Here is a 26,180-nt window from a genome sequence, read left to right on the forward strand (position 1 = left end):
TTGAGCAACTTCTATGTACTTAGAGCAAATACATCACCCATCCATTGGCTAGCAAATACCATGATTAGATTGTGTGTGTCCTTTAAACTCCTCAGAGCTTAGAGTCATTACAACAGCAAAATACATTTGGGTTATATAAATCGATAGACATTTTATAAATAATCATCATGTCTATCACACAGGCATACACAACAAGACAGTATTTTAAAATAAAACAAGGAAAAAAACAAGCAAAACTTACCAGATTTAGGATATCCGGTTCAAGGTTCTGATTCGTGCAGAGTCACTGGAGCAAATGGGAACAGCCTTCCGCCGAGGCGTATCTCTGAAGTCTGACACCGCAGAAATGGAACCCTTCTGCTTTAAGGTCTCCTTAGACCACACCTCCACGGGCCTCCTTTTGACATCAATGAGGGGTGTGTTGAATTTATGCGTAGCCCACTTTGATGGAAACCCAAATATTTTCCCAGGAGACACTCCCATGGGACAATTCTGGCTGCCATGCTGTATATCATAACCCCAGCTATCTGGGGGTACTAAACACAATGTGCAGCTGATGACCTTCTACGCATATAGGCCGTTCGGTGGTTTCCGAGGGTTGTTAGAACAGTGTTTGCTATTTTTGCTGCTGCATCACACTGTTGACTCATGTTCACTCTGTGATCTATTAGTATACCCAAATCTTTTACTCCTGTGCTGCTTAGCCCAATTCCTCCCATTCCGTATGTGCTTCTTTCTTTTTTTTAACCCAGATGTAGTTCTTTTTGAATCCTCTCTCTTTCTTCTCTAGTGTTAGCTTTCCCTCCTAGCTTTTTTATTGTATTTGATCATAGCTTAATAGTTGTCTACAAATATCTGAAGGGCTGTCACAGTGCAGAGGGATCAGCCCTATTCTCATCTGCACAAGGAAAGACTAGAAGCAATGGGATGAAACTGAAAGGCCTGATTAGATTTTAGAAAAAACACTTTTTTTAGCCTTCTTGGCCTGTTTATCTTTCCCTCCCTCCCATTGTCTCCAGCCCTCTCCCATGCTCGGAAATAAAACCCGATTATAAAAAAAAAAGAAAACAAAACAGAAAAAAGGAAGAATACTCATTTAGTCTCCCATTGACTACAAAGAATCCATTTTTGTTCCGTTCCTTAAACTGGAAACGAAAGGGCAGAAAATGGATGTTTCTTTCAGTTTTAGTTCAGTTTCTCTCTTCCAAAAATGGAGTAGAGAGATGGAAACCCTGAACTGACCCCAACGCAGATGTGAAAGCAGCATAATAACTCCATCTAGTTTGTAACAGAATTTTGTTCCAAAATAGTGGGGTGACTTTAACGGGACTCTGTCATCTCCTACAAAGCCCACAAACTAAAGTAATGGTGCTGAGTCTGGGGAGGCCTCTCTTACACTTACCTGTCAAACTACGAACAGTTCTGTCATTCTAAGCGTGCACCTAGGTATTCCACAAGATGCAAGGAGTGTCGACTTTGCGTGCAAACAGCAAGGCAGTGGTGAGGTAGGCAAGTATAAGCGTCACATCCATGGAGCCAGGACTGCTTATTTTAGGCCATTGTTGTAGTAATAATAATATAAATGTGTTTCTTAAATCAGCCTAGGCAAACATATAAATATATTCATATATCCACCTTCATAGGAAATAGCTAGCAGTTAAATGGTTAACGAGCTCAATATTATACCCTGGTATGTACAAGTACAATGTTGAATCTAAACCCACTACACATGTTCCCAGCGCTAGATCACAAGAGGGGGAACTTCTTAACTCTTACTGCATTCCTTCAGTCCAGATTGGAATATTAATAGAGTCTATGCTACTTGGGTATATAGGAATTACATGTTCACATAGTAACATACACCTGGGGCGTAAACATATGTTAATCATTAGCGTCATTACATACTAGGCCAATCATAAGTTGCTATGATGTTGGGGGGGGTGTGGGGTGTGCATGTAATTGGTGCATCATGTTTATCTATATCTGTATTATGTTTCCTTTGAATAAATCAGAAGGGTATTGGAGGCTGACGGATAACACCAGTCAGTTCAAATACATATATTCATGCACGAAGCTTCTCATTAAAACCAATTTGGAGCAGATCAGTGAAATCTTCTGGAATATGATTTATTTCCATAACACCATTACTTAGTTTATGGGGCTGATAGGAGATGACAGTTCTTTTAAGGCCAGGGATATACAGCAATGCATCCAAAGATTGTCAGTGGGGTTGCATTGTGGCAAAAAAATCCAACACTGTTAGATTTTTGGTCGCATGTTGCATTCATCTTTGCCTGCTTAGACTTTCTAAGGCTGGCAACCTGCTCTCAGATATGTCACGATTTTCCAGTTTTGTGTCTACAAGATGTTTAACTACTTGAGTTCAGGAAAGGAATAGAAAGTAGTTAGAAGTCTGTCGCACCCGCTGTAGCTGGAAAGCTACGTCCTCTGTTACTAGAAGACATTTTGAAAAGTAGTCGTATTAGTAATTATTAGGGATGAGCGAGTATACTCGCTAAAGCACTACTCGCTCGAGTAATGTGCTTTAGACGAGTATCTCCCTGCTCGTCCCTGAAGATTCGGGAGCCGCCGCAGCTGACAGGTGAGTTGCGGCGGGGAGCAGGGGAGAGCGGGCGGGAGAGAGGAAGAGTGAGATCTCCCCTCCGTTCCTCCCTGCTCTCCCCCGCTGCTCCCCGCTCTGCGGCGGCCCCCGAATCTTCAGGGACGAGCAGGGAGATACTCGGCTAAGGCACATTACTCGAGCGAGTAGTGCTTTAGCGAGTATACTCGCTCATCCCTAGTAATTATCCGTTAGCATCTTCCGTCATAGATTGCATTGTACTGTATAGAAGGTGGCAGACTTTGTAGTCATCAGTGCTGTCTGGTGTTCGGGGAGTATCACATATCCCCATCTGTCGTCCACGACCGAAGTCACGTGTCCCTGTTTTATCATATTGCAAGCTGCAGGGCAGAGGAGACTGATGTGAATCTAATAATCCCCTGCAGCGCCAGGGAAGATATCAGCGATGCATAAACGAATGTCGCTACCCCAATTATTCTATATTCTAGTTTACCACCTCTATGCCTGGTAGAGCACATGTACTTCTTCCCGTACTCTCTTCAAACTACAGTAATAAAAAGAAAGAAAAGTTCCTTAGAGACTTCACCAGGGACCACCTTCAACTCATTGACTGAACAGGGAAATCCAGGCGGTACATATAGCAGCGTGAAAATGTAAAACGGCATTCACAATGGCTGTCATGTTGATGACCTGTACTAGCAGGTTTCCCCTTCCATCCCGCAAAACCCCAAAAAAACCATGAAAACATGTAGTTTTGTTTAACAAAAAACATCTATGTTTCAGGGATGAACATATGCCAGTGTGAACAGGCCCTAATCCTGCAGGCTGCGCTCCCCTATCTGGTTTTCTGGGGTCTTCGCTTACTTCCGAGCCCAGCGGTCACATCTGTCTAAGCATGTGACCGCTGTGACTAGAGATGAGCAAGCATACTCGCTAAGGACAATTGCTCGATCGAGCATTGCCCTTAGCGAGTACCTGCCCGCTCGGGAGAAAAGGTTCAGCTGCCGGCGCGGGTGACAGGTGAGTTGCGGCAGTCAGCAGGGGGGAGCGGGGGAAAGAGAGGGAGAGAGAGATCTCCCCTCCGTTCCTCCCCGCTCTGCCTCGCAGCTCCCCACCTGCTGCCGGCAGCCGAATCTTTGCTCCCGAGTGGGCAGGTACTCGCTAAGGGCAATGCTCGATCGAGCAATTGCTCTTAGTGAGTATACTCGCTCATCTCTAGTTGTGACCAATCACTATACCCGGAAGTGAGTGGAGAATAAGGGAATGTAACGGACAGGTACTCAAGAGGTGAGTTTGTTTTACTATTTTTGATGCTCCACAATAGTTATCAACTATGTTCCTGTGGACGCGGATAGAATTGAAAGTGATGTCTGCCTTTGGCCCTGTGGTTAAAGCACCCTGCCTCCTTGGTTTCAGTTTCTCTTTGACAGGAATGAAAACTAAGAGGTCTCTATCCCAAATATCATGCGTTACGGTGCGGTCCAGGTTCCATTCTGCTTTCCGCCCCCATGCAGTCTTCGACATGGAGGATAGAACCGATGCTGATTTCACAAAACATATTACGAAACCATCCTACAGCCCCTTATAAAGCCTCCCTATAAGGAACGTGTTATTACTGAGTGCATGTAACGTACATGTCTGGTTTCCGGATGCTGTCAACACGAACACCAAGAAATGGAAAAAAATGTAATTTTTATTGGAAAGACATCTACAGAAAAGTCGACGGTATAAAATAGTCTTGGCAGCCATTATGCATTCCTGTAGCACAAGTATGGCCCATTTCATTGCAATAAATAAAAGGGAAGACTCCAGGAATGGAGGAGCAGTGCTGCAATGGGTACAGACGCCATCACCCTCATGACATTCAAAAGACCTGATTTTTTTTTTTTTTTTTTACCTAATCCAGCTTAAAAATGCTTAAAATCATAAAGGCCAACACAGGTCAATGGATATAGGGCCTAATAATCCTATTTCCTCACTGTTCGGCTCTTTTGGAACTTTGTCCAATACAGTAGATTGAGTAACTTCATGTACAGTCGCCTTCATGTTCTCCAGCAGCAGCTTATGGCGCAAAAGCCAACATACATTAATGTATATAAGAGCCTGATGAGCCATTATCTCTACTCCAGACTACTAACTAACCTTTGCCAAGTACTTAGGATGGATTTTAAAAAAAGTAGGAAGGAAGGCATCCGGTGTGTGGACGTGTGATCAGTGGACTACTCTTTGGTGGCCCCTCGTCGCCTCTGCTCTATAAAGCTTTGGTGCAGGCCCTCTGCCTGGGACTTCAGTTGGCGAAACTCCTCCTGGATGAAGTCTGTGATCGCTTTCCTCATCTCCACCTGCAGGACAAGACACTGTATTAAATTCAGGCCAGTAATACAGAGAAGGAAGGGGCTGCCATGCTGATTCAGAACTGCAGCCCCTTCAAAGTTGTCCCTGCACAGTGGTGCGCCCCACCATGGAGGAAACCACAGGAAGGCCCCTTCACTTGAATGGCACTAGCTCCATTTGCCCGCTCATTGGGTGTCCAGGAGCACCACTGTACAGTGAAAGGCATGAAGCTTAATTAGCACTGTGGCTCCTTCATGCTCAGGATCGGTGGGGGGCGCAGAGGTTGAACCAACATGGATCTTATCCTATCGATATGCCATCATTTTAAAAGATAGGAATAACCATTTAATTAAGAGGGACTGCATGAGGTTCTTACAGGCGTCCTGTGCTCAGCTCTTAACTTCTCCACCACGGAGGCAATGCTGAACGGGCTTCCAACCAGGACAGTAATTTTCTGCAGGGGTGAAGAAGAAATGGAGTGAATGAATGAATGACTGCTCTGGAGCTGAATGTAGATTCATAAAGAATTAGAAACTAAATAACTTTAAGTATAATCTCCAGTCGATATCAGACCTCGAGTCATCCCTTTCTAAGGCTGGGTTCACATAGGGCGGATGTGCCGTGGAAATGCCATGCGGAATTTCGCTGCGGCAAATCCACCTGCAGCCGCTAATCCCAGTATTGGCCGGCGACGTGCACGAGATTTGTCAAAAATCTCGTCCACATGGGACGGCCAATCCGTTGCGGCAAAGCCGGCACTGCCAATACATAGGGGTCCGGGAGCACTCAAAAGCAAATTTCCAAGATGGACGAGGTATACTTATGCACAGCCACCAGTCAGTGGGATCATGGACCTCCAATCCCAGGTCAATCCGTAACAGTAAAGAGGAGGCGGCAGCATCAAAGGTGTAAAATAAAATTCAAGATCCTTTTATTGCTCCTGCGGCGCGGATTTTCCAGCCGCAGCATGTCTAGGAGGAGTGCGGCCGCAACGGAAAAGCATGCGGCCAAGCTGCTCCAAAACCCGTGTCTAAGTGCCGCGGGTTTTGAAGCTGCGCTTTCCCTAGGGAATCTCGTGGTTTTACAAGAGATTTATGGCGGGATTCCGCCCTGTATGACCCCAGCCTAAGATGTCATAAAGTAGTTGTGCGAAAATATCAAAAGCATGAGGGGCTTTTCATGTAATCTATATGCAACCTGCCCCCTCCATGCATCTCTGACCTAATATTCAGATACCTCCCCACAGGTCCTGTATATACAACCAAGAAGTCACACGTAGCGTAACATGGTACCAACAGAAACTACAGGTCATCCCACAAGAATCAAACCTTCATGAAAAAACCCATTAAGGGAAAAGTAAAAAAGTTATGATGTTTTGAAAGTGAGAAGGAAAAAATAAAAAATAAAACGAAGTCCATGTCCTCAAAGGGTTTAATATATCTGTTATAATACTTGCCAGTAGCTGCAGAACCTCTTGTTGAAGTGCAAGGAGAGCCTTCTTTCTATTATTGATTGATATGAAATGCCCTTAAACACTGGAGGGCATTTCATATCAATATCAATATGAAGAAAGAAGCACTCCACGTCAGAAAATCAGTGACTGACCCATGAGGAAAAAAACATCTGCAAAACGCGTCTGCAGGAAGAGATAAGCGGCGCCGATGTAGCACCACTTAATTCCGGTGTATTACAATACCAATTTTATTATACAGGGTCGGCCACAAAAATGGAACCTGGCACCACACTCTTATGAGAGCTGTCTAAAAGAAAGTATGTCCTGTTGCCCATAGCAACCAATCACAGCGCAGCTTTGATTTGACCGCAACAGTATAAAAAAATGAAAGCTGCATTGTGATTGGTTGCTATGGGCAAGAAAGACAAATTTTCTTTTAGACAGTTCTCATGAAGTGTTTGGCGCCGGCTACTTTTCCATGGCCCACCCTTTATAACTACAGCTCCGAGAGCTGTAATAGTAGGTGATTGGTGCAAATGGAGTAGATTTACACCTGTATTATGTATAATAACTTATACCAGATTCTTGGTAATCAGTGAATACTACAGACCCACAGAAGAAACAATAGTCACATTGTGATTTGTATATAGCTGAACACAAAGCAGAGTGAGATTAAATACACAGGCACCTACCTGTCCCCATCGCGGCACATACGGCGGATCATTTGGAAGCACATCGTTGAGCCCTGCATTACAAGAGGGTAACATTAGAGTCCACCATTATATACTGTATATTCTCACTGGCTCTACCCAAGATGTTATATGTAAATATTCACGGTGACTATTGGATATGGAGACGCTTTCCCTTTAAGTGGGCGAGACGTCAGGGAATACGATATCAGCGAGCGCAGCCCGTATTATAGTCCAGAGCTGTATTCACAATTTCATAGCCCAAATTTCCCAGTAATATCCCAATATGCACAGGTTAATTATACAGCAAAATGCGTGTCCAAAAGTGTACCGCGAATCACAATGGAAAGCCGTTTAGTAATGTATACGTCACAGATTCCATGCCCCATTGAAAAAGGGTGAAATCTACAACACCTGCATGTGCAAACCAGCAACAGAAAAATATAGTTTTCTGCTGCGGATTATGAAGTGGATCCGCATTAGATTTTATAACCGCAGTTTCCGCTATGTGGAGAAGGCCTTATAGGAAGACAGTGTTAAAGGGGTTGCAGCAAAATTGAATTTTATCACTTATTTACACCGCTGAGACCCGCACCAATCCTGAAATTACTGGTCCTGTGTACCCCTCTTTCACTTCACCCCTCAAAGTTGATATTAAATGGAGCAGTGGTCGCGCAGGCACAGTGCCATTCCATTCATATGCTGGTAATAGCCGAGCGTTTGTTCTTGGCTATTTCGGCAGCGATGGAGCAGCTCCATGAATTTGCGACACCACTCCATTCAATCTCCTCTTCTGGGTGCAGCGAAACCTGTAACAAGAAGCGGGGGACATGGGACTCTTGATCTCAGGATCGGTGGGGGTCTCAGTGGTAATAAACGTGTAGCTTGTTTCCAATGGCCAGCACAGAATTGTGAATGAGGCCCTGGATCATAGCAGGCTGTAATTCAAGATCGGTAATGCAGAATGATGTTCTACGGGTGCAAATCTGCTTTGAGAGAAGAGTAAATACTTACCGACATGCCAGAGAGGAAGAATGATAGGGTTTAATGAGCACTCTGCTATTAAACGGCCAATGCCTAAAAAGAGAGGGGGCAGACGTAAGTATATGTACAGAATGTACCAAACACAATTTTGGATTATGTTCCCCCCATGAGCACTCACCCCACTTCAGTCTCATGAAGTCTTGGGTCACGTTAACTTTCCCTAAAAAGAATCAAAGCTTTATGAGCATACGGCACCACCCTGACACCAGCAAGTATGGACGGTGGCGCTGAGCTCCTTCAAGCATTAACCCTATGAATACCTTGTATATAGAGCTCACATCTGTATTGGGGTCATTACCTTCAGGAAACACGTGCACCCATTCTCCATTGTTCAGCTTCTCTATGATAAAGTCCATTCCTTTCTGATATACTCCATCGCCTGCATGTTACAGAGGATGAATACAGATCAGCTTGCGGGTCCTACAGCACTTCTTGTAGGGTTTCTCTCATTACAATAAGCTAAACATAGACAGATACAGTTCATATTTGCAAGCAGATTCTTCCTGTCGCAGTGAGATCCACCTCTAAGGGGCTACCCTAAAGGGTTAAAAGTTTGCTATGGCAATGGACTGTCAAAATTTGCACAAATTATCAAGTGCGCCAAATTTCAGTATAGTAGAACAGATCATACCTAAAGGACACTTACTGATTGGATGATGCTGGTCATATAAAAAGGACAATTTCTCGCTGCGTCACAAGAGAGTCCGGGGGACTCAGCGTGTGTGAGCGGAACTACTGCCTGCGAGTGGAAGACAGAGGGGAGAAGCGCAGAGCTTGGGTGTGAAGGTGCTATTTGGAGTGGGGAAATAAGCACTGGGAGGAGGAATTGGAGGGTGCTTGGTGCCAGCTGCCAACCCAGCAGGGCAACTGGACTGCGATCAGAAGCTTCACTGCTATCTGCAGACACTCATTATTGTACTGCTCTCTCTCGTGCTTCACTGCAGCCTGTAGACACTTATTATTGTACCGCTCTCCACCATGCTTCACTGCTGCCTGCAGACACTCATTATTGTACTGCGCTCCACCATGCTTCACTGCTGCCTGCAGACACTCATTATTATGCCGCTCTCCACCATGCTTCACTGCAGCCTGCAGACACTCAATATTGTACCGCTCTCCACCATGCTTCACTGCAGCCTGCAGACACTCATTATTGTACTGCGCTCCACCATGCTTCACTGCTGTCTGCGGACACTCATTATTGTACTGCTCTCTCTCGTGCTTCACTGCAGCCTGCAGACACTCATTATTGTACTGCTCTCCACCATGCTTCACTGCTGCCTGCAGACACTCATTATTGTACTGCGCTCCACCATGCTTCACTGCTGCCTGCAGACACTCATTATTGTACTGCGCTCCACCATGCTTCACTGCTGCCTGCAGACACTCATTATTATGCCACTCTCCACCATGCTTCACTGCAGCCTGCAGACACTCATTATTGTACCGCTCTCCACCATGCTTCACTGCTGCCTGCTGACACTCATTATTGTACCGCTCCGCACCATGCTTCACTGCTGTCTGCGGACACTCATTATTGTACCGCTCTCTACCATGCTTCACTGCTGCTTGCAGACACTCATTATTGTACCGCTCTCCAACATGCTTCACTGCTGCCTGCAGACACTCATTATTGTACTGCTCTCCCCCATGCTTCACTGCTGCCTGCAGGCACTCATTACTGTACAGCGCTCCACTATGCTTCACTGCTGCTTGCAGACACTCCTTATTGTACTGCTCTCCAACATGCTTCACTGCTGCCTGCAGACACTCATTATTGTACTGCTCTCCACCATGCTTCACTGCTGCCTGCAGGCACTCATTACTGTACAGCGCTCCATTATGCTTCACTGCTGCTTGCAGACACTCATTATTGTACCGCTCTCCAACATGCTTCACTGCTGCCTGCAGACACTCATTATTGTACCGCTGTCTACCATGTTTCACTGCTATCTGCAGACACTCATTATTATACTGCTCTCCCCGTACTTCACTGCTGCCTGCAGACACTAATTATTGTACCGCTCTCCACTATGCTTCACTGCTGCCTGCAGACACTCATTATTGTACTGCTCTTCACCATGCTTCACTGCTGCCTGCAGACACTCATTATTGTACCACTCTCCATCATGCTTCACTGCTGCCTGCAGACACTCATTACTGTACCGCTGTCCTCCATGCTTCACTGCTGCTTGCAGACACTCATTATTGTACCGCTGTTCACCATGCTTCACTGCTGCCTGCAGACACTCAGTATTGTATGACTCTCCAGCCCTTCAGCAAACAAACTGCCTTCTGCTAGACCTCATTCCCACGGCCGAATCGGATTCCCACTGCGAGATTCACGCAGCGGGATGCGAACCCGTGCCCCGGCATTGACCTCCCGCTTACCTGTCGGGCGTCTCCTATCTCCGCTCTGCGATGTGCTGGCTGGCGCACAGCCGCACATGCGCAGTGCAGAACCGGCGCATCAGCAATGACATTTCTGTGCATAGAAATAGGACAAGCCGCGATTTTAATACCGCGCAAGTTTTCACGTGGTCAAGCGGCTGTCAGCATAGGATTGCATAAACTAATGCAATCCTATGGCAGAGTGCAACGGCGGAAATGCCGTGCGGAATTTCCCCTCGAAATTTCCGTCCGTGGCCATTGGACCTAACAGCCAAATATTTCACATTTTGACTTATGAGTCCAGAACACCCGCTGCCGTTTTTCTGCAACCCAGTTCCTATGTTTTCATACATAGTTGGGTCTTTTGATCTTGTTTCTACATTGAAGTTATGATGGCTTTTTGGCCACAATTCTTCCATGAAGACCACTTCTGGACAGACTTCTCCAAACAGTAGATGGGTGTACCTGGGTCCCACTGGTTTCTGCCAGTTCAGAGCTGATGGCACTGCTGGACATCTTCCAATCTCCAAGGGAAGTAAGCATGATGTGCCTTTCATTGCTGCACTAAGTTTCCCTGACCGGCCGCTGTGTCTACAGTCCTCAACGTTGCCTATTTCTTTAAGCTTCTTCAAAAGAGCCTGAACAGCACATTCTGAAACCCCAGTCTGCTTTGAAGTCTTCGCCCGGCAGAGACCTTGCTGATGCGGTATAACTACCATGTGTCTTTTTGCTGTGCTCAGTCTAGCCATGGTGTATGACCTGTAACATGAACTGTCTTCCATAACTGCACCTTTGTATCAGATTTTGGCTGTTCCTCACCCAATTTTAAGCCTCCTACACAGCTGTTTCTGTTTCAGTTAATGACTGTATTTCAACCTACATATGAAAATGGTGATCATTATAACCTGCTTGATATCCCTGATTGTGCAAATGTGCCTATAAGAACTGCTGCTGGTGTGAAGGTAAAGGGCGATCGCACCAAATACCGATGGGATTTAGATTTCTCTTTTGTTCAGTCACTTTGTATTTTGTTAATTGACAAAAATAAGCTATTTACATTTCTATTTTTGAGAGTATTCTCACTTTGCAGCATTTTTTCCAAACTTGCTTAAAACTTTTGCACAGTACCGTATATCTATATACCTCTATAAGGGTCACCTGTACTGACCTCGGCACACTGGAACGCACTTGCCCATACTGAAGAACCAGGAGTGTATTTCTTTGGTAAAACATATGTCCGCAGCAGTGGGGGTCCTAAGAGAGGGGAACAAGCGTTTCAGGAAGCGGACATGATTTACATTCATTCTCTCTATCTGTAAAAGGGATTGTCCGGGTCCTACTATATATGAAATTGTAATGAGAGGTGCGCATGGAATAAAATAACAAATCCAGTGGTACTTACCTTTCTCAGCCCCAGCGATCCAGCGCTGCAGCCTCGCGGTCCTCTCCATCTTTCTTGTGAAACAGATACCACGTGACCGCTGAAGACAATCAGAAGCCACAGAATTACCACCCGTTCTCCTGGCATCAGCACTCACATCCTGGGCATCATGATGTCAGGAGTCCGGAACAGTGACACTGCAGCCTCTGATTGGCTGCAGCGGTCATGTGGTGTCCGTTTCACAACAAAGACTGGCAGGACAGCAGGGCTGCAAAGCTGGATCACTAGTAAAGAGGCCAGGTAAGTGCTGCGGGACTTCTTATTTTGAGTCATGTGCAGCTATCATTAACATTTCATAGATGAACCACACCACCCCTTTAATGCATCTGAAGAACACTCACCACCTCATCGTGCTCAAGTTCCACAAGTGCCTAAACTTTAGAATACCTGGAAAAGACGAAAGAATTTATTTGTAACCCTTACCCCTGTACTAATGTTATTTTAGTGGCCCCCACCTCTGCAAAACTGTAACTCCTAACATGCTGGGAGCTGTAGCAGAGCCGTAGATTGGGACCACTTACTTCAGGCTAATAGGCCCAGCAGCATAAAATAAGTCCCAGCTTCACTTGGTGTGGGTGGCTGAATGAAGCATGTTTGCACAATGTCTCTCATGGCTCTATGACATAGGTAGCTTACCCCAGAGGTGCGGATCGTCCATGCAGGACTGGTGGTTGGAGATGGTGATGAGTGGAGTGTTCGCCTGCCGCTTCTCAATCAGCTCATATAAAACGTCTTTGTTGTGCACCCGCAGGCTATTCATGTACTCTGTAATAACAAGTGACAGCTACAGTTACTATACTCAGACGGGTATTTACAGGACTCTCTGTACTTTCTCTATAGATGACCCCACAGGTCATCAATAGATGATAGTCAGGGGTCCGACACTCAGGACCACCGCTGATCAGTTGATTCCCAGTGTAGCTGTCATTACGGTCAGCGCAGGAAGTGCTGACCATAATGCAGTGGCACAGGTTGATATTGCAGGCGCAGTTCCCATTGAAGTCAACAGGAGTTGCTCCTGCAATGCCAACTTGGGCCGCTGTGTTACGGTCAACACTTTCTGCTTCCTGTGCTGATGTAGTGACAGCCGCGCCGGAAATCAGCCGATCGGTAGGGATCCCGAGCAGTGGACCCTGTCGATCATCAATAGAAAAAGTGCAAAAAATCCCAGAATACCCCTTTAACTTTTTTGGGAGAAATGTTGAATTATCGAAAACTCCTCACTATGGAAATTACACTGCTGGGCCTTGTCATTCCTATTAATCCAGCATAGGGCTATCTTTGTCACATACTGGATTAGCGGGATCTCCGGACCACTGAATGCCCAATGATGGCCAGGTCTGTGTGTTAGGGTAAGCCCAGCATAATATGTGCGCATTCAAACCAGTAAACTACAATGAAAGCTTTCCAGCTACTCTGACACTACAACTCTCAGCAAGGTTAAACAATTTACCAAATAGGGGGTTGTCCATATGGGACACGGTTACATACTGACCCTGGATGCATAATAGCAAGATCACGTGTCGCACTGCAACAGCGCAATTAACGATTGTAAGGCCTTGTTCACACCGGCGACAAAGTCGTGCGGTTTTGTTGCCTTGCGACAATGTTACAAATCGCTTGTATGGTAAGCCCATGCTTTCCAATAGGTTAATTCACACATGCGATGTTTTGGAGTGTGCGACATTCCGACACAAAAACCTCGCCGGTCCGGCGATATGCACGCAACTCGTGAGGTTTTGTAGCCCATGTTTCCCTATGGAAATGCGAAAACATGATTTTCATGCGGTGTGATGCAACTTTGACAATGGGAAATCCTACTGTCAAAGCTCTAAACTAGGCTCTAGCTGCAGGAAAAAAATAAAAAACACAGTATACATCACCTTAGAAGTGCTGTCAGCCCGGCCGCATTTTTTCCGCGGGTCCCCAGCACTATTCTTCTTCATCTCTTCTGGCCGGAGATTGAAAAATCCCCACCTCCTGGAAATGCCGCCTCTGATTGGCTGACGCTAATCACATCCAGCATTCGATAAATCAATCGCAGCCATTCATCGAGTGCTGGTTCTGATTGGCTAAGCGTCAGCCAATAACAGCCAGTGCTTCCAGGAGGCGAGATGAAGAGATGAATAACAGTACCGGGGAGAAGATGCAGCGGAGTCCCGGACAGCACTTCTAAGGTGATGTATACTTTTTTTTGGTTTCCTGCAGCTAGGACTTATTTTCGGACCACGGCTTATATTTCAAGCTGGGATTAGTTGTTCCACAACAAACATGAGAAAAATTAATACTCACTAGTCCATATCCAGCTGTACGTGCCAACCAGCCCGGTAATCACCGTACTGGTGATATACCGCAAAAAGTGGGACTTGAGAGGGAATGGCCAGCTCACCACAAGCGGCATTTTTCCAACATATGTCAGCAGAGATCTGTAAAAGTAATGAAAGAATACGTTATAATGATCAGTCTATAATATGAGCTAAAATGAGGGAAACACCTGAGGAAGAGTGTAGTGATGGTATCTGTACAAGATCTTATGGAGGGAACATCCAATAATCCAGAGTTCTGATAATCCAGCAGCTGTCTGGTTCCATTAACTAGAGAAGAAATTCTTCATCTTCCTAAAATGCTGGCTTATCAAAATTTCCAAAATGACAGAAACACAGTGAAAACCCCAGAGGATGATGTTCAGCGGTCTCCGTCCGCTGAATGGCAAATACATAGTGATATGGCTAAGGCTAATAAAACATTGGTGACAGTCTGTAAAGGCATATTCACGCCTGCGTCTGGTCTATTTCCATTGTTTAGCTACATCCTTGGAGCCAAACAATGAATATACCGGAACCTCTGGACGGAACTGAATAGACCTCAATAACTATAATGAGGTCGTCCGAAATTTAGCATTTTGAACAGCATTTTCCCAGACGAAAAAGCGCAGCATGCTGCAGTATTTGGTCAGTGGTTTAGGCAGGATCTATGCCGGAGGCTCGGAACACAGCCCTAGACGAAGATGTGAACCCGGCCTTAGACCGGCTCCACACAGACGTAATCGCACACACAATAAGCAGAGAATAGAACCCATTCATTTCAATGGGTTTGCTCATATTTCTGTTTTTTGCATGCACATTTCGGGTGCGCAAAAAATTACGACACGTTCTATTTTTCTACGTATTTGCACACCAAAGGTCCCCATATTAGTCGATAGGGAGTGCGCAAATGCGCACGCAATATGCAAGAAGATGCGTGAAACACTGCGTAGTTCCGCTGTAAAAAGGGTTAGCCAGCAAAGTGGACAAGATTTGCAAAAATATCGTCCACACACTGCGGCCAAACCGCGCTGAAATTGACATGCAGCGCGGAATTCAAATCCGCAGCATGTCAATTCTTTCCCCACGAAAGTCAGCAGGTTTTGAAGATGCATTTCTTTGGCGGAAATCTCAAGGAATTTCTGTGCGGTCATTCTGCGAGATTTCCGCGGGATTTCGGTCCCGTGTGAACCAAGCCTAAGTCAAAAGTTCTTCATGAACAGCCTCTATGACCCGTAGGTACATATTAAGGGCACCAGCACCCTTTTTGGCCTTAGCAGTAATACCGTAGCGTCCACTTTTTTTGTGGATATCCATGAATGGAAAAGGAAGATCAAACTGAAGCCGCCTGCACACCAAGGGATTTGCATTGCGGAATCCATGGTGGGGATCTGCACCGTGAAACTGCAGCAAGTGCCAGTCATAGCTTGCTATGGGAAATCGTTTCTTCCTGCACAAAGACCAATTGTGGTTTCCACAAGCGTAGAAAAAAATCGCAGCATGCTCTATTTCCGTGCGGTGTCTGCAAGGATGGCTTATATTGAAGTGAATGAAAGCTGTCCGACCCGTGACATTGCGGACAGTTGGCGGATTCCACGACATCACCTAGCGACGTCACGGAAAAGCTAAATATTAAAAAAAAATCTGTATTCCACATGTCTGACGTCAACTTGCCGCAGCCATCCGCGGTACAAAGAAAAGAGAAAAAGTACAGGTACACGCGGACGCCGGCTGCTGTCAGGGTCCCACATGGGGAATCCGACCCGATTGTGTGCAGGCACATTAATAAATGATATTAGTAGTAAATATTTAGATATAGGCCCGAAGTAAAAGAAAAAAAAATCATGGGGGTGGTGGGGTGGCGTAGCTAAGCCGGCAAGGAGAGCGGACGCAGGGAGAAGGAGCTCCTAAGCCACATCATAAAAAACAGACATTTGCCATTTTTCCCCGTCTCCCACTCCAGGGGATCACCCGCGAGGGGCACTCCTGAGCTGCTGGGCAGCAGAGAGAGAGATTTTCCACCTCTTCCAGCCGCTTTTCTACATTGCGGCCTTTTGGGCTTACGGGGAGAAAGAAGCTGGGACTTTGATTTTGCTAGTGTCCGCGAGAGAGTGCGGGAAAACGCACGCCACGGCGGACCTGTGATACCTACGGCAACACATACAAGCCGACACAGTGCTGAAGCAGGGACACATACCTAGGCAAGGCTCCTGGAACGAAGTGAGGAGGCATCAGAGGGGTGCTGGGAGTTCCATGATAGCAATGCCTGAACCTATCCAACCCAGCTAACACAGCCAGAGGGGAGAGAGGCTGAGCTGCCTCTGGGGAATATCCAGCCTACCAGCTTAAGCTATTGTAAACCGAATGGGAGGGCTGCTATAGAGAACTGGGCCAAGCCGTAGGGAGGTGAAACGAGGGAGGAAAGGCCCAACACAGCATACAGCCCGCAGCTCTCCCATTCCCACCACCTCTTCCTTCCTCTCCGCAAAACACAGTGAAACAGAGAGGCCCCAAGGCTAAACAAGAGAAATCTACTCCAAACCATAACCTTCTCCAAAACTACAAGGCTCCTAGAAGAAGCACCAAACATTTAAAATCATTGCATTTGCATAGAAAAAGGGAGAAAGAGTGCCCCCTATGATAAATACAGCATATATCTATGTATATAAAAAATACTGTATGTAAACTCTGGTGCCAACTGGTGGTGGAAAACAGCCTACAATTACCCATAGAGGCACTGGATCTGAAGAAACCGCTACACTAAAACATAATATGTGAACACAATTCATTCACGACTCTCCCAGCGTAACGATAATCAGACAGGCAAAGTAGGAAGGCCCACAAAACCGATAAACCCTAAAAACACCAGGGACTCTAAGATCCCCAAAAGACCACAGGATTCCGTGAAAACCTCCAAAAACTCCTCCCACGATACTCTACATATAAACCAACCCAAACAGATGCCATCCAGAGATAACAGGATCCGCACCGTCTCTTTCCCAGGTCAGATACCGAATCTGAAGACGACTATTGGCTTCAGACGCAAACGTAAAGAATACAAAGCCTTGCCTACCAAACATCGCATCAGGGATCTCTTTAAAGAATTCATGCAAACAGTTAAAGGGGTTGTCCCGCGCCGAAACAGGTTTTTTTTTTTTTTTCAATAGCCCCCCCGTTCGGCGCGAGACAAACCCGATGCAGGGGTTAAAAAAAACAAACCGGATAGTGCTTACCTGAATCCCCGCGCTCCGGTGACTTCTTACTTACCTTGAGAAGATGGCCGCCGGGATCTTCACCCTCGGTGGACCGCAGGTCTTCTGTGCGGTCCATTGCCGATTCCAGCCTCCTGATTGGCTGGAATCGGCACATGACGGGGCGGAGCTACGAGGAGCCGCTCTCCGGCACGAGCGGCCCCATTCAGAAAAGAAGAAGACCGGACTGCGCAAGCGCGTCTAATCGGGCGATTAGACGCTGAAAATTAGACGGCACCATGGAGACGAGGACGCTAGTAACGGAACAGGTAAGTGAAAAACTTCTGATAACTTCTGTATGGCTCATAATTAATGCACAATGTACATTACAAAGTGCATTAATATGGCCATACAGAAGTGTATACCCCCACTTTGTTTCGCGGGAGCACCCCTTTAAGGAAGAGCTATCAGATCTAAAGAAAGATGTAAAAGAAGTATATATTGGAATTAATACCCTCGAGGACTCATGCGCCACAATGACTACTCATGCAGAAAAAGTCAAGAGATTCTGATCGACAATCATAAAGAACTCTACTTCCAAAGAATCTACATAGATGACCTGGAGAACCGCTCCAGACGTAACAACGATATTCCAGGAAATATCCTTGACAGACAGATTTCTACCACTCTCTCCCACATTTTTAACAACATATTGGAGAGAGACGAAGGTGCGGATCTTGGCCTGGAAAGTACTCATAGGATCTTTAGTAGAGATGAGCGAGCGTACTCGGAAAAGCACTACTCGCTCGAGTAATGTGCTTTATCTGAGTATCGCTGTGCTCGTCCCTGAAGATTCGGGTGCCGCTGCGGCTGACAGGTGAGTCGCAGGGGAGAGCGGGCAGGAGAGAGGGAGAGAAAGATCTCCCCTCCGTTCCTCCCCGCTCTCCCCTGCAGCTCCCCGCTCCGTGCCGGCACCCGAATCTTTAGACCCGAGCACAGCGATACTCGGATAAAGCAAATTACTCGAGCGAGTAGTGCTTTTCCGAGTACGCTCGCTCATCTCTAATCTTTAGGCCTAGATCTGTGAAATTTGACAGGCCACAGGAAGTCCTCTGTTGCTTTAAAACCAAAGAAGAAATTTTACATAAAAAACCCAAAAGAATAGAATACGACGGCAAAGAAATGGAGATTTTCCAAGACCTTTCCAAATTTACTTCAACCCCTTACAAGAGCACTGAGAGAAAAAAAAGGGCCCTATAAATGGCTTTTCCCATTTAGCCTGGCCATTTCAAGCCAAAACAGAACTTAGATCATCAAAACGCCAGAGGACCTCCTCCTAGTCTTAAACAAATTAGACCTTTCCCATATCCAGATCCCAGACTGGACATCAGTGGAGGAATCACTTGACCTGCCCCCTCTCCCCAAAATGGATTCCTGGACTCAAGTCACCCTGAACAAACCAAGGAAGATGAGAAGAATGGAACTGGACCACACCAGATCCCCAGAAGAGGCCTCCCAACAGACAACTCCTGACTCGATGGTCCATTATTCGCACCCTCAACAACCCGTTCTCCTCTGATAAGTATCTTTTTCCTGTTTCTCTCAAATGCAATTTGCCGGTTTTTCTCTCTTTTAAGTTGTGTAATGTTATTCTCCGCTGGGAGATCTGATGTGAACAAATTCGATTTGGTCCAATCAGTTGATCCCATCGAAAGCAATCCTACCTTGTTTGCGGGCTCCCTCCCACAAACTCCGATTACTTGCTTTTGAACCCAAACAGGAGTGGATATTGTCCATAATCGCATGCTCAGCTTCAAAACGCTAACGATCATTGTTTTTCTCAATTTCATCCTCATGTTGACGATGAAGATTTCTTGTGTTCTTCCTTGTTCCACTCCATTATCTCTAGGTAACTCTACTGATCCGAACATAAACCAAAAGCCAAACCTTACAATATTTAACGGCTAAGCTACACATCGCCTCTTTTAATGTTAAAGCCATCAATGCCCCCCAAAAAGATCCCAGATCCTTCATTATTTAGAACCTAATAAAATGGATATAGCCTTTCTACAAGAAACGCACTCTAAGAAGTGCTCCACCCCTTTGTCCAAGAACAGAACATTTACTAAATGGTATAACTTTTCTTCTCCGCTCAAAAGACACAGAGGCGCGGCGATCGTCTTAAATAAAAAATTTTCGTTCCAATTTTTAAATGTCCATCCAGCCCCAGAGGGACGTTATACGCATATTCCTCAAAGACACAATTCATGATAAAATATATACATTAGCCAATGTCTATGCACCAAACAACAATCAGGCAAACTCCTTCCTCAAAATTTTGGATCAACTAGAAAAATTTAAAGAAGACAGTTTATACTAGAGGGCGATAATCATCCTATGACTCAATCCTTTTTTCGGACCATACTCCTTTTTCCCTTAAAATAGCCCTTACAACAACAAAAAAAGATGCCAAACTAACTGAATATTAAACAGCAGCTTTCTCCCAAACAAAGAGGACATAGCTATTATCAACCGAAATATCCAAAGATCATGCAAGCTGCCTCACAATACCCGCAGTTCTGTGGGAAACTCCTAAGGAAAAAGAAAAAGAGAGAATGAAAAGTCTGACGTTATAAAACAAACTAAAGAAAAACTAGAACTACAACACAATAAACAACTGCACGACTTATTGAGAAAAACCATCTTCATCACACAATAGACATACAAGCCAAAATATTCTGCTCCTACTACTCGGACCTTAACATTAACAAACAAGATAACTCGGACCCACATAAAATGAAACAAATCCAAAAAAATGTTAAAATCCACCTCACTTCCACAAATCTCAATCCCCCAGAAATTAGCGCTAAACAACTCAATCTCCCTAAAAGAAATTGAGGACATCATTAGCACCCTCCCTAAGGGCAAAAGTCCAGGCCTAGATGGCTTCAGCTCCATATATATATATATAATTAGGTGAAAGCCCTCACTGACTGACTGACTGACTCGTCACTACTCCTCTAACTTCCCGATGCCGTACAAACATGAAATTTGGCAGGAGCATTCTTTAGGTCCTAAATAAGAAGAGCAAAGGGGTCACAACCCGAAAATTCAATGCTAAGTGCAAAAGTATTGGCGCCCCTGTGTAATGTACCAAATCTAATTCTCTAACTTCCTGGTGTCGTACAAACATGAAATTTGGACCTAGGATTCTTTATATCCCTAAAAGAAATTGAGGACATCATTAGCGCCCCCCTATGGGCAAAAGTCCAGGCCCAGATGGCGTCAGCTCCATCTATATATAAAGGTAAAAGCCCTCACTGACTGACTGACTCACTCACTGACTCGCCAATAATCCCCTAGCTTCCCGGTGTCGTACAAACATGAAATTTGGCAAGAGCATTCTTTAGGTCCTAAATAGAAAAAGCAAAGGGGTCACAACCCGAAAATACAATGCTAAGTGCAAAAGTATTGGCGCCCCTTTGTAATGTACCAAATCTAATTCTCTAACTTCCTGGTGTCGTACAAACATGAAATTTGGCACTAGCATTCTTTAGGTCCTAAATAGGAAAAGCAAGGAAATCACAACTTGATTATTCAATTCTAAGTGCAAAACTAAGTGACCCCCTATGTAATGTAACTTCCCGGTGTCGTACAAGCCTGAAATTTGGAACGAGCATTCTTTAAGTCCTAAATAGGAAAAGTAAAGAGGTCGCAACTAAATTATTCAATTTTAAGTGCAAAAGTAAGTGACCGTCTTTGTAATGTAACTAATTACACACATTTGAGCCTCACAAACATGAAATTTGCCGTGTTCATTCTTTACATCTTAAATAAGGAATTAAAGAGGTCGCAAATTTAAAGGGGTTGTCCCGCGGCAGCAAGTGGGTCTATACACTTCTGTATGGCCATATTAATGCACTTTGTAATGTACATTGTGCATTAATTATGAGCCATACAGAAGTTATAAGAAGTTATTCACTTACCTGCTCCGTTGCTAGCGTCCTCGTTCCCATGGAGCCGACTAATTTTCGGCGGCTAATGGCCAAATTAGCCGCGCTTGCGCAGTCCGGGTCCTCTTCTTTTCTGAATGGGGCCGCTCGTGCAGGATGCCGGCTCCGTGTAGCTCCGCCCCATCACGTGCCGATTCCAGCCAATCAGGAGGCTGGAATCGGCAATGGACCGCACAGAAGCCCTGCGGTCCACCGAGGGAGAAGATCCCGGCGGCCATCTTCCGCAGGTAAGTAAGAAGTCACCGGAGCGCGGGGATTCAGGTAAGCGCTCTCCGGTGTTCTTTTTTAACCCCTGCATCGGGGTTGTCTCGCGCCAAACGGGGGGGGGGGGGTTGAAAAAAAAAAAAAACGTTTCGGCGCGGGACAACCCCTTTAATAGCTAATTCTAAGCTTAAAAAAAATCTGCTTGATAAAGGCGTCTGATAATGCCGAAACGCGTTGCATATTACCTTGTTTATTCCAATAGAGGTTAATATTGCCTTTTATTATTTTTCCTATAAGTAAATAAAAATTTTGCAAAAATCTACCTCCTTTTGGACATAGAGGTTGATCCATTGAAGCGCAGGGGTAAAGGGTTTTTTTCTCTTTTTTTTCTAATGGAAAAATCTGCGATACACAGAATACACAAAAAAAAAATAGGGCATGCTGCGATTTTTTTTCCACGGGCAGAAAATTACGAGCAGACATGCGGACGCCCTATTGGTTTGAATTTGAGGAGATTGCCGTGGATCATCCATACGGGAGACAATTGCAGATTCCGCGGTACAAGCATGCTTGTTTGCAGGTGGTCTAAGGCTGCTTGCACACAGCATAGATGGATTCAGCATGCGGGAGCCCACAGCGGAATCCGGCCCTGACAGCAGCCAGCGTCTGCGCATACCTGTCTCTTTTCCTCTACACCAGCACTGTGGATGGTTGCGGCCGTTGGACATGCGCAGTAGGGATTTTTTTTCAAATGTTTATTTTCCTACGCCATCACTAGGCCATGACGTGGAATCCGCGAACTGCCCGCAATGTTAATTGCGGGCGGGCTGTGGGTCGGACAGCTTACATTGACTTCAACTGAAGCCTACCCGTGGAGTCCGCTCAAAAGTAGCGCATGCTGCGATGTTTCCTCCGCTTGCTGAAATCGCAATTGGTTTCCGTTCGTGTGCAGGAAGAATTGATTTCCCATAGCATGCTATGCATGGCATTTGCTGCAGATCCGCAGTGCGGACGCTCACCTCAGATTCTACAGCAGAAATCCGTTCGTGTGCAGGCGGCGTAACCAGCTTCGTAAAAAAAAACAGACTTCTCCACGAAGGAAAGGCGGAGAAATACCTTAAAGCATGGTCTAAACGGATTTCCTCCAGGAATAATTGCCCCTTCTTCCTTTCTATACTCGCCTCAAGTTTTATAAATTATTTATTTTTTTATTAAAGCGTTGTTCAGTGCGCAAATTTGTTGCGCGCAATTGCGCATTCGCCTATCTGAAGCCAACCTTAGGCTCTGTTCACATCAGTGTCGGAAGTTCTGTTCAGAGCGTTCCGGCATAGAATTTCTGTGAAATTCCAGATGAAATAGCACAGAAATCTTTGCTATTTCATCCGGGAAAATGGGATCCGTTCTCCACACTTTGGTTCCATCGGAAGGCCGCCTGTACATGGCAGAGCCGGATTCTGCATGCAGGGGTCCGCAGCGAATCCGGCTCTGACCCCATGTACCGGTCTTCTTTCTGTGGATGGTCCGGACGGCGATCCGCCGGACATGAGCAATACGGATTTTTTCCCAAATGTTTATTTCCCCGCGCCTTCGCTAGGTGATAACGTAGATACCCGCGCCCTATCCGTAACGTCAATTGCGGAAGGGCCACATCTCGGACGGCTTCCTTTGACTTCAATGCCCGTCACCCGTGCGGAATCCATACTATAATAGAACACGCTGTGATTTTTCCTCCTCGAGTGGAAATCGCAATTGATTTTCGCTCGTGTGCAGGAAGAAGCACTTTTCCATAGCATGTTACGAACGGTATTTACTGCAGATGCGCGCCGCAGATTCCGCAATGCAAATCCGTTCGTGTGCAGGCGGCCTGAGACGGATCTGCTCAGCCAGTGAGTAGGGAAACAGAAACCACAAGCGTGAAAGAAGCCGAAGGGTTTATTTACACGGGCGCAACTCACATCGGACAGCATACAGACACTCCGTCCGTGCGACGTGCGGGACACCGTGCATTACCCGTCCTATAGTCGTGGGGCGCTCTCACAAGAATGGGACATGCAGCGAGTTTTAAAAAACAGCCCATTGGTGTGCAGGATGTGCTTTTCCTGTGCGAGTTCTGTCCATATCGCAATCAGATGGAACTTGCGCAGGAATATTGGCCATGTGAATAAGCCCATGGCGGAATCTAACGCCGATTTTTCTGCCTCTCAGGGCTCCCTCACACTTGCGGTTTTTTAACGCTGTGCCAATGCGACTAATGTTGAGAACACATCGCAGGCTTGTTCTTTGCGATTTCTGTGCGATGCATTAGGAAGTCCCATTAACATTCAGGTTTAAAAAAATGCAGCGATATCGGGTGAAAGAAAATGCGCGTGAAAAACGCTCGTGTGCAGCGGCCCTAAGCCTCAGGTTTCTGCTGCGGCTCCATGTGCGGATTTAGCCCCATCGGTGGTAACAATCCACGTGCGGAATTTCCGACACGTTTCCATGCAGATCTACGTCAAGAAGTGACACGATTTTGCCCCCCTGAGGATACATTCACACGGGATAGTATGATATCGGGCTGCGAAACGCGTCCTGATGCTGTGCTCGCCAACGTGCGACTTTTACGGCGATGGAGAAAAAAATAAAATAAAATCGCATCAGTTCTCTGAAATTGTGATCCTCTTGCGTGTGACTTCAATGGGAAACATTGCCCGGTGTGCGGGTGTTATGCGATGCCTCTTATGCTGAGATTTCGGCAGGCTGCTTCAATACCTGCGCCATTTGTTGCGGGTTTGAAGCAGCTTTTGCGCCTGTATTCTGCTGCCACCCCTCCTGTAGAAAGGAAGGCCCACAGCAGAAATGGCAATATAATTGACATGGCGCGGATCTTAATTCCGCGCGGCTTTTCTGCACCGGACTGTCGGCAGTGTGTGAACGAGATTTTTGCAAATTTCGTCCACTTTGTCGCGGGTTTAAAAAAGTACATGTGGAATTTCCGAGTGAAAAGTCTGCACAGAAATTACACGGCAATTCCACCCCGTGTGAACCGAGCCGCGGGCCGCTCCCACACGTGCTTGTAGCAACGCTGCGTTGATATGCGTTTTTGACAGCGTTATAAACGCAGCCAAGCAGACTAATGTCAGAACTGAAAAACCGCCGTAAAACACGCCAAGCGCATGATCTCCATTCTTTGGAATACATGAGCATTTTTTCCCCTCACACAGATGCTGCGAGATAAAAATTCGCTACACCTCCTATTTTTTCGCGTTCCCCGGAACGCATCAGTCATTGTTTCCGATGGGACAGTCGCACACGCCGTATGCCATGCGATGGGAAACACTTGCCGATCCTCCGCCGTGCGCAAAACCAGCGCTGGCGGTTCGTAATTCCCCAGAAGCGATCAGGCGTTTTTGCCTGAAAAGCGTGTCGTCTCCGCAGGTACAATGAACGGGTTTCTTGGCTCGATATCGCGCTCGCCCGTGTGAGTGTAGTCGGACTGCGCCAAATCTGTGTGGGAATCCACTCTTAAATACACGGCAGAAATTGTTGGCATAGGGCCCGTTTACACGGATGGCTGTTGGGCGCTGATGTCCGCCAGGTTGTCCCAGCGCTAACCGTTCCTGCGCTTTTACACTCGTCGCTCCGTGAATGGAGATGGAGCGGCTCGGGGATCGTTCCAGCCGGCCGCCTCCATTCATATAAGTGAACGACAGCCTGTTTACACGGCCGATCGGCGTTTTCTACATGCAGAAACTGAACGACGAACGAGAAGCGAACAAATTCTGGTTCGCCGCTCAGTCGGCGCATCTGTTTACACGGAGCGCCAATCTTCAGATCCCCGCCGGATGCGGAATATGAACGACTGATCATCCTGCGTAAAAAGGGCCATAAGCCGCCATTTCTAGCACGGTTTTAGATACAGAATCCGCGCAAAAATATCCACGGCGCCTTCCGCTGCCTGCACTCCCTGTGAACCGTCATGGCGGCCGCCCACCAAAGATGATGCTTCCGTCTCCTAGTGAGACCATTATACCTGCTGGCAGGAAGCCCCCACCATGGCCTGGATACAGTTATTCATTCACTCAGCTGTTCATTCACTCCCAGATATGGCCTTTATTACCAAGCGCCCAGTCATCTCACATCCCTGCCCGCCCTCCACCGCCGCCGGCGAAGCTTATTAGGAAAGCCCGAGGCTTCGGCCTAGTGCAGCGCGGCCGGCGGGTTCTCAGTCCGCTCTCGGCTCCTGACATCCGGCTTTTCCCCTCAGCTCCCGGTCCTCTGGTGAAGCGATGGAGGCCGGCAGCTGCTGATAACGGTGCGGCCGGACAGCGGGATGGGGGATGCCGGGGTATGAGGAAGTCCTGGAGGCCGCCATCTTGGATGGACCCCACTCACCTCAGAGGATGGAGGCTTCATTCAGCCGAGTCCTTCTCTGGTTTCTTATGTCGTCCTGCAGCCTCGTCACTAGATGGAGCTCAGCGTCACAACATGGCGGCCAGCAGCTCCCTCATCCCCCTCGTCTCCCTCATCCCCCTCACCTCCAGCTTCTTGCACATT

General features: G+C 46.4%; 1 protein-coding gene across 2 annotated transcripts; it reads right to left on the reverse strand.

The window, feature by feature from the left end:
* Positions 1-4,256: 4,256 nt before the first annotated feature.
* TAFAZZIN (tafazzin, phospholipid-lysophospholipid transacylase) lies at positions 4,257-26,157 on the reverse strand. 2 transcript variants are annotated; one of them, XM_066580464.1, is made up of 11 exons: positions 26,019-26,157; positions 14,226-14,359; positions 12,570-12,698; positions 12,275-12,320; positions 11,661-11,746; positions 8,400-8,480; positions 8,220-8,261; positions 8,072-8,134; positions 7,061-7,113; positions 5,292-5,369; positions 4,257-4,923 (listed from the first exon to the last, which is right to left on the reverse strand). In XM_066580464.1, exons 2-11 carry the CDS (start codon positions 14,332-14,334, stop codon positions 4,801-4,803), a joined length of 810 nt encoding a protein of 269 aa, XP_066436561.1. In that variant the 5' UTR covers positions 14,335-14,359; positions 26,019-26,157; the 3' UTR covers positions 4,257-4,800. The 2 variants fall into 2 exon arrangements, with proteins under 2 accessions (XP_066436561.1, XP_066436560.1); XM_066580463.1 differs by lacking the exon at positions 26,019-26,157 and adding an exon at positions 16,434-16,778.
* Positions 26,158-26,180: the final 23 nt, after the last annotated feature.

Source organism: Eleutherodactylus coqui, chromosome 10 (assembly GCF_035609145.1).
Source record: "Eleutherodactylus coqui strain aEleCoq1 chromosome 10, aEleCoq1.hap1, whole genome shotgun sequence".
Lineage (NCBI taxonomy): Eukaryota > Metazoa > Chordata > Amphibia > Anura > Eleutherodactylidae > Eleutherodactylus > Eleutherodactylus coqui.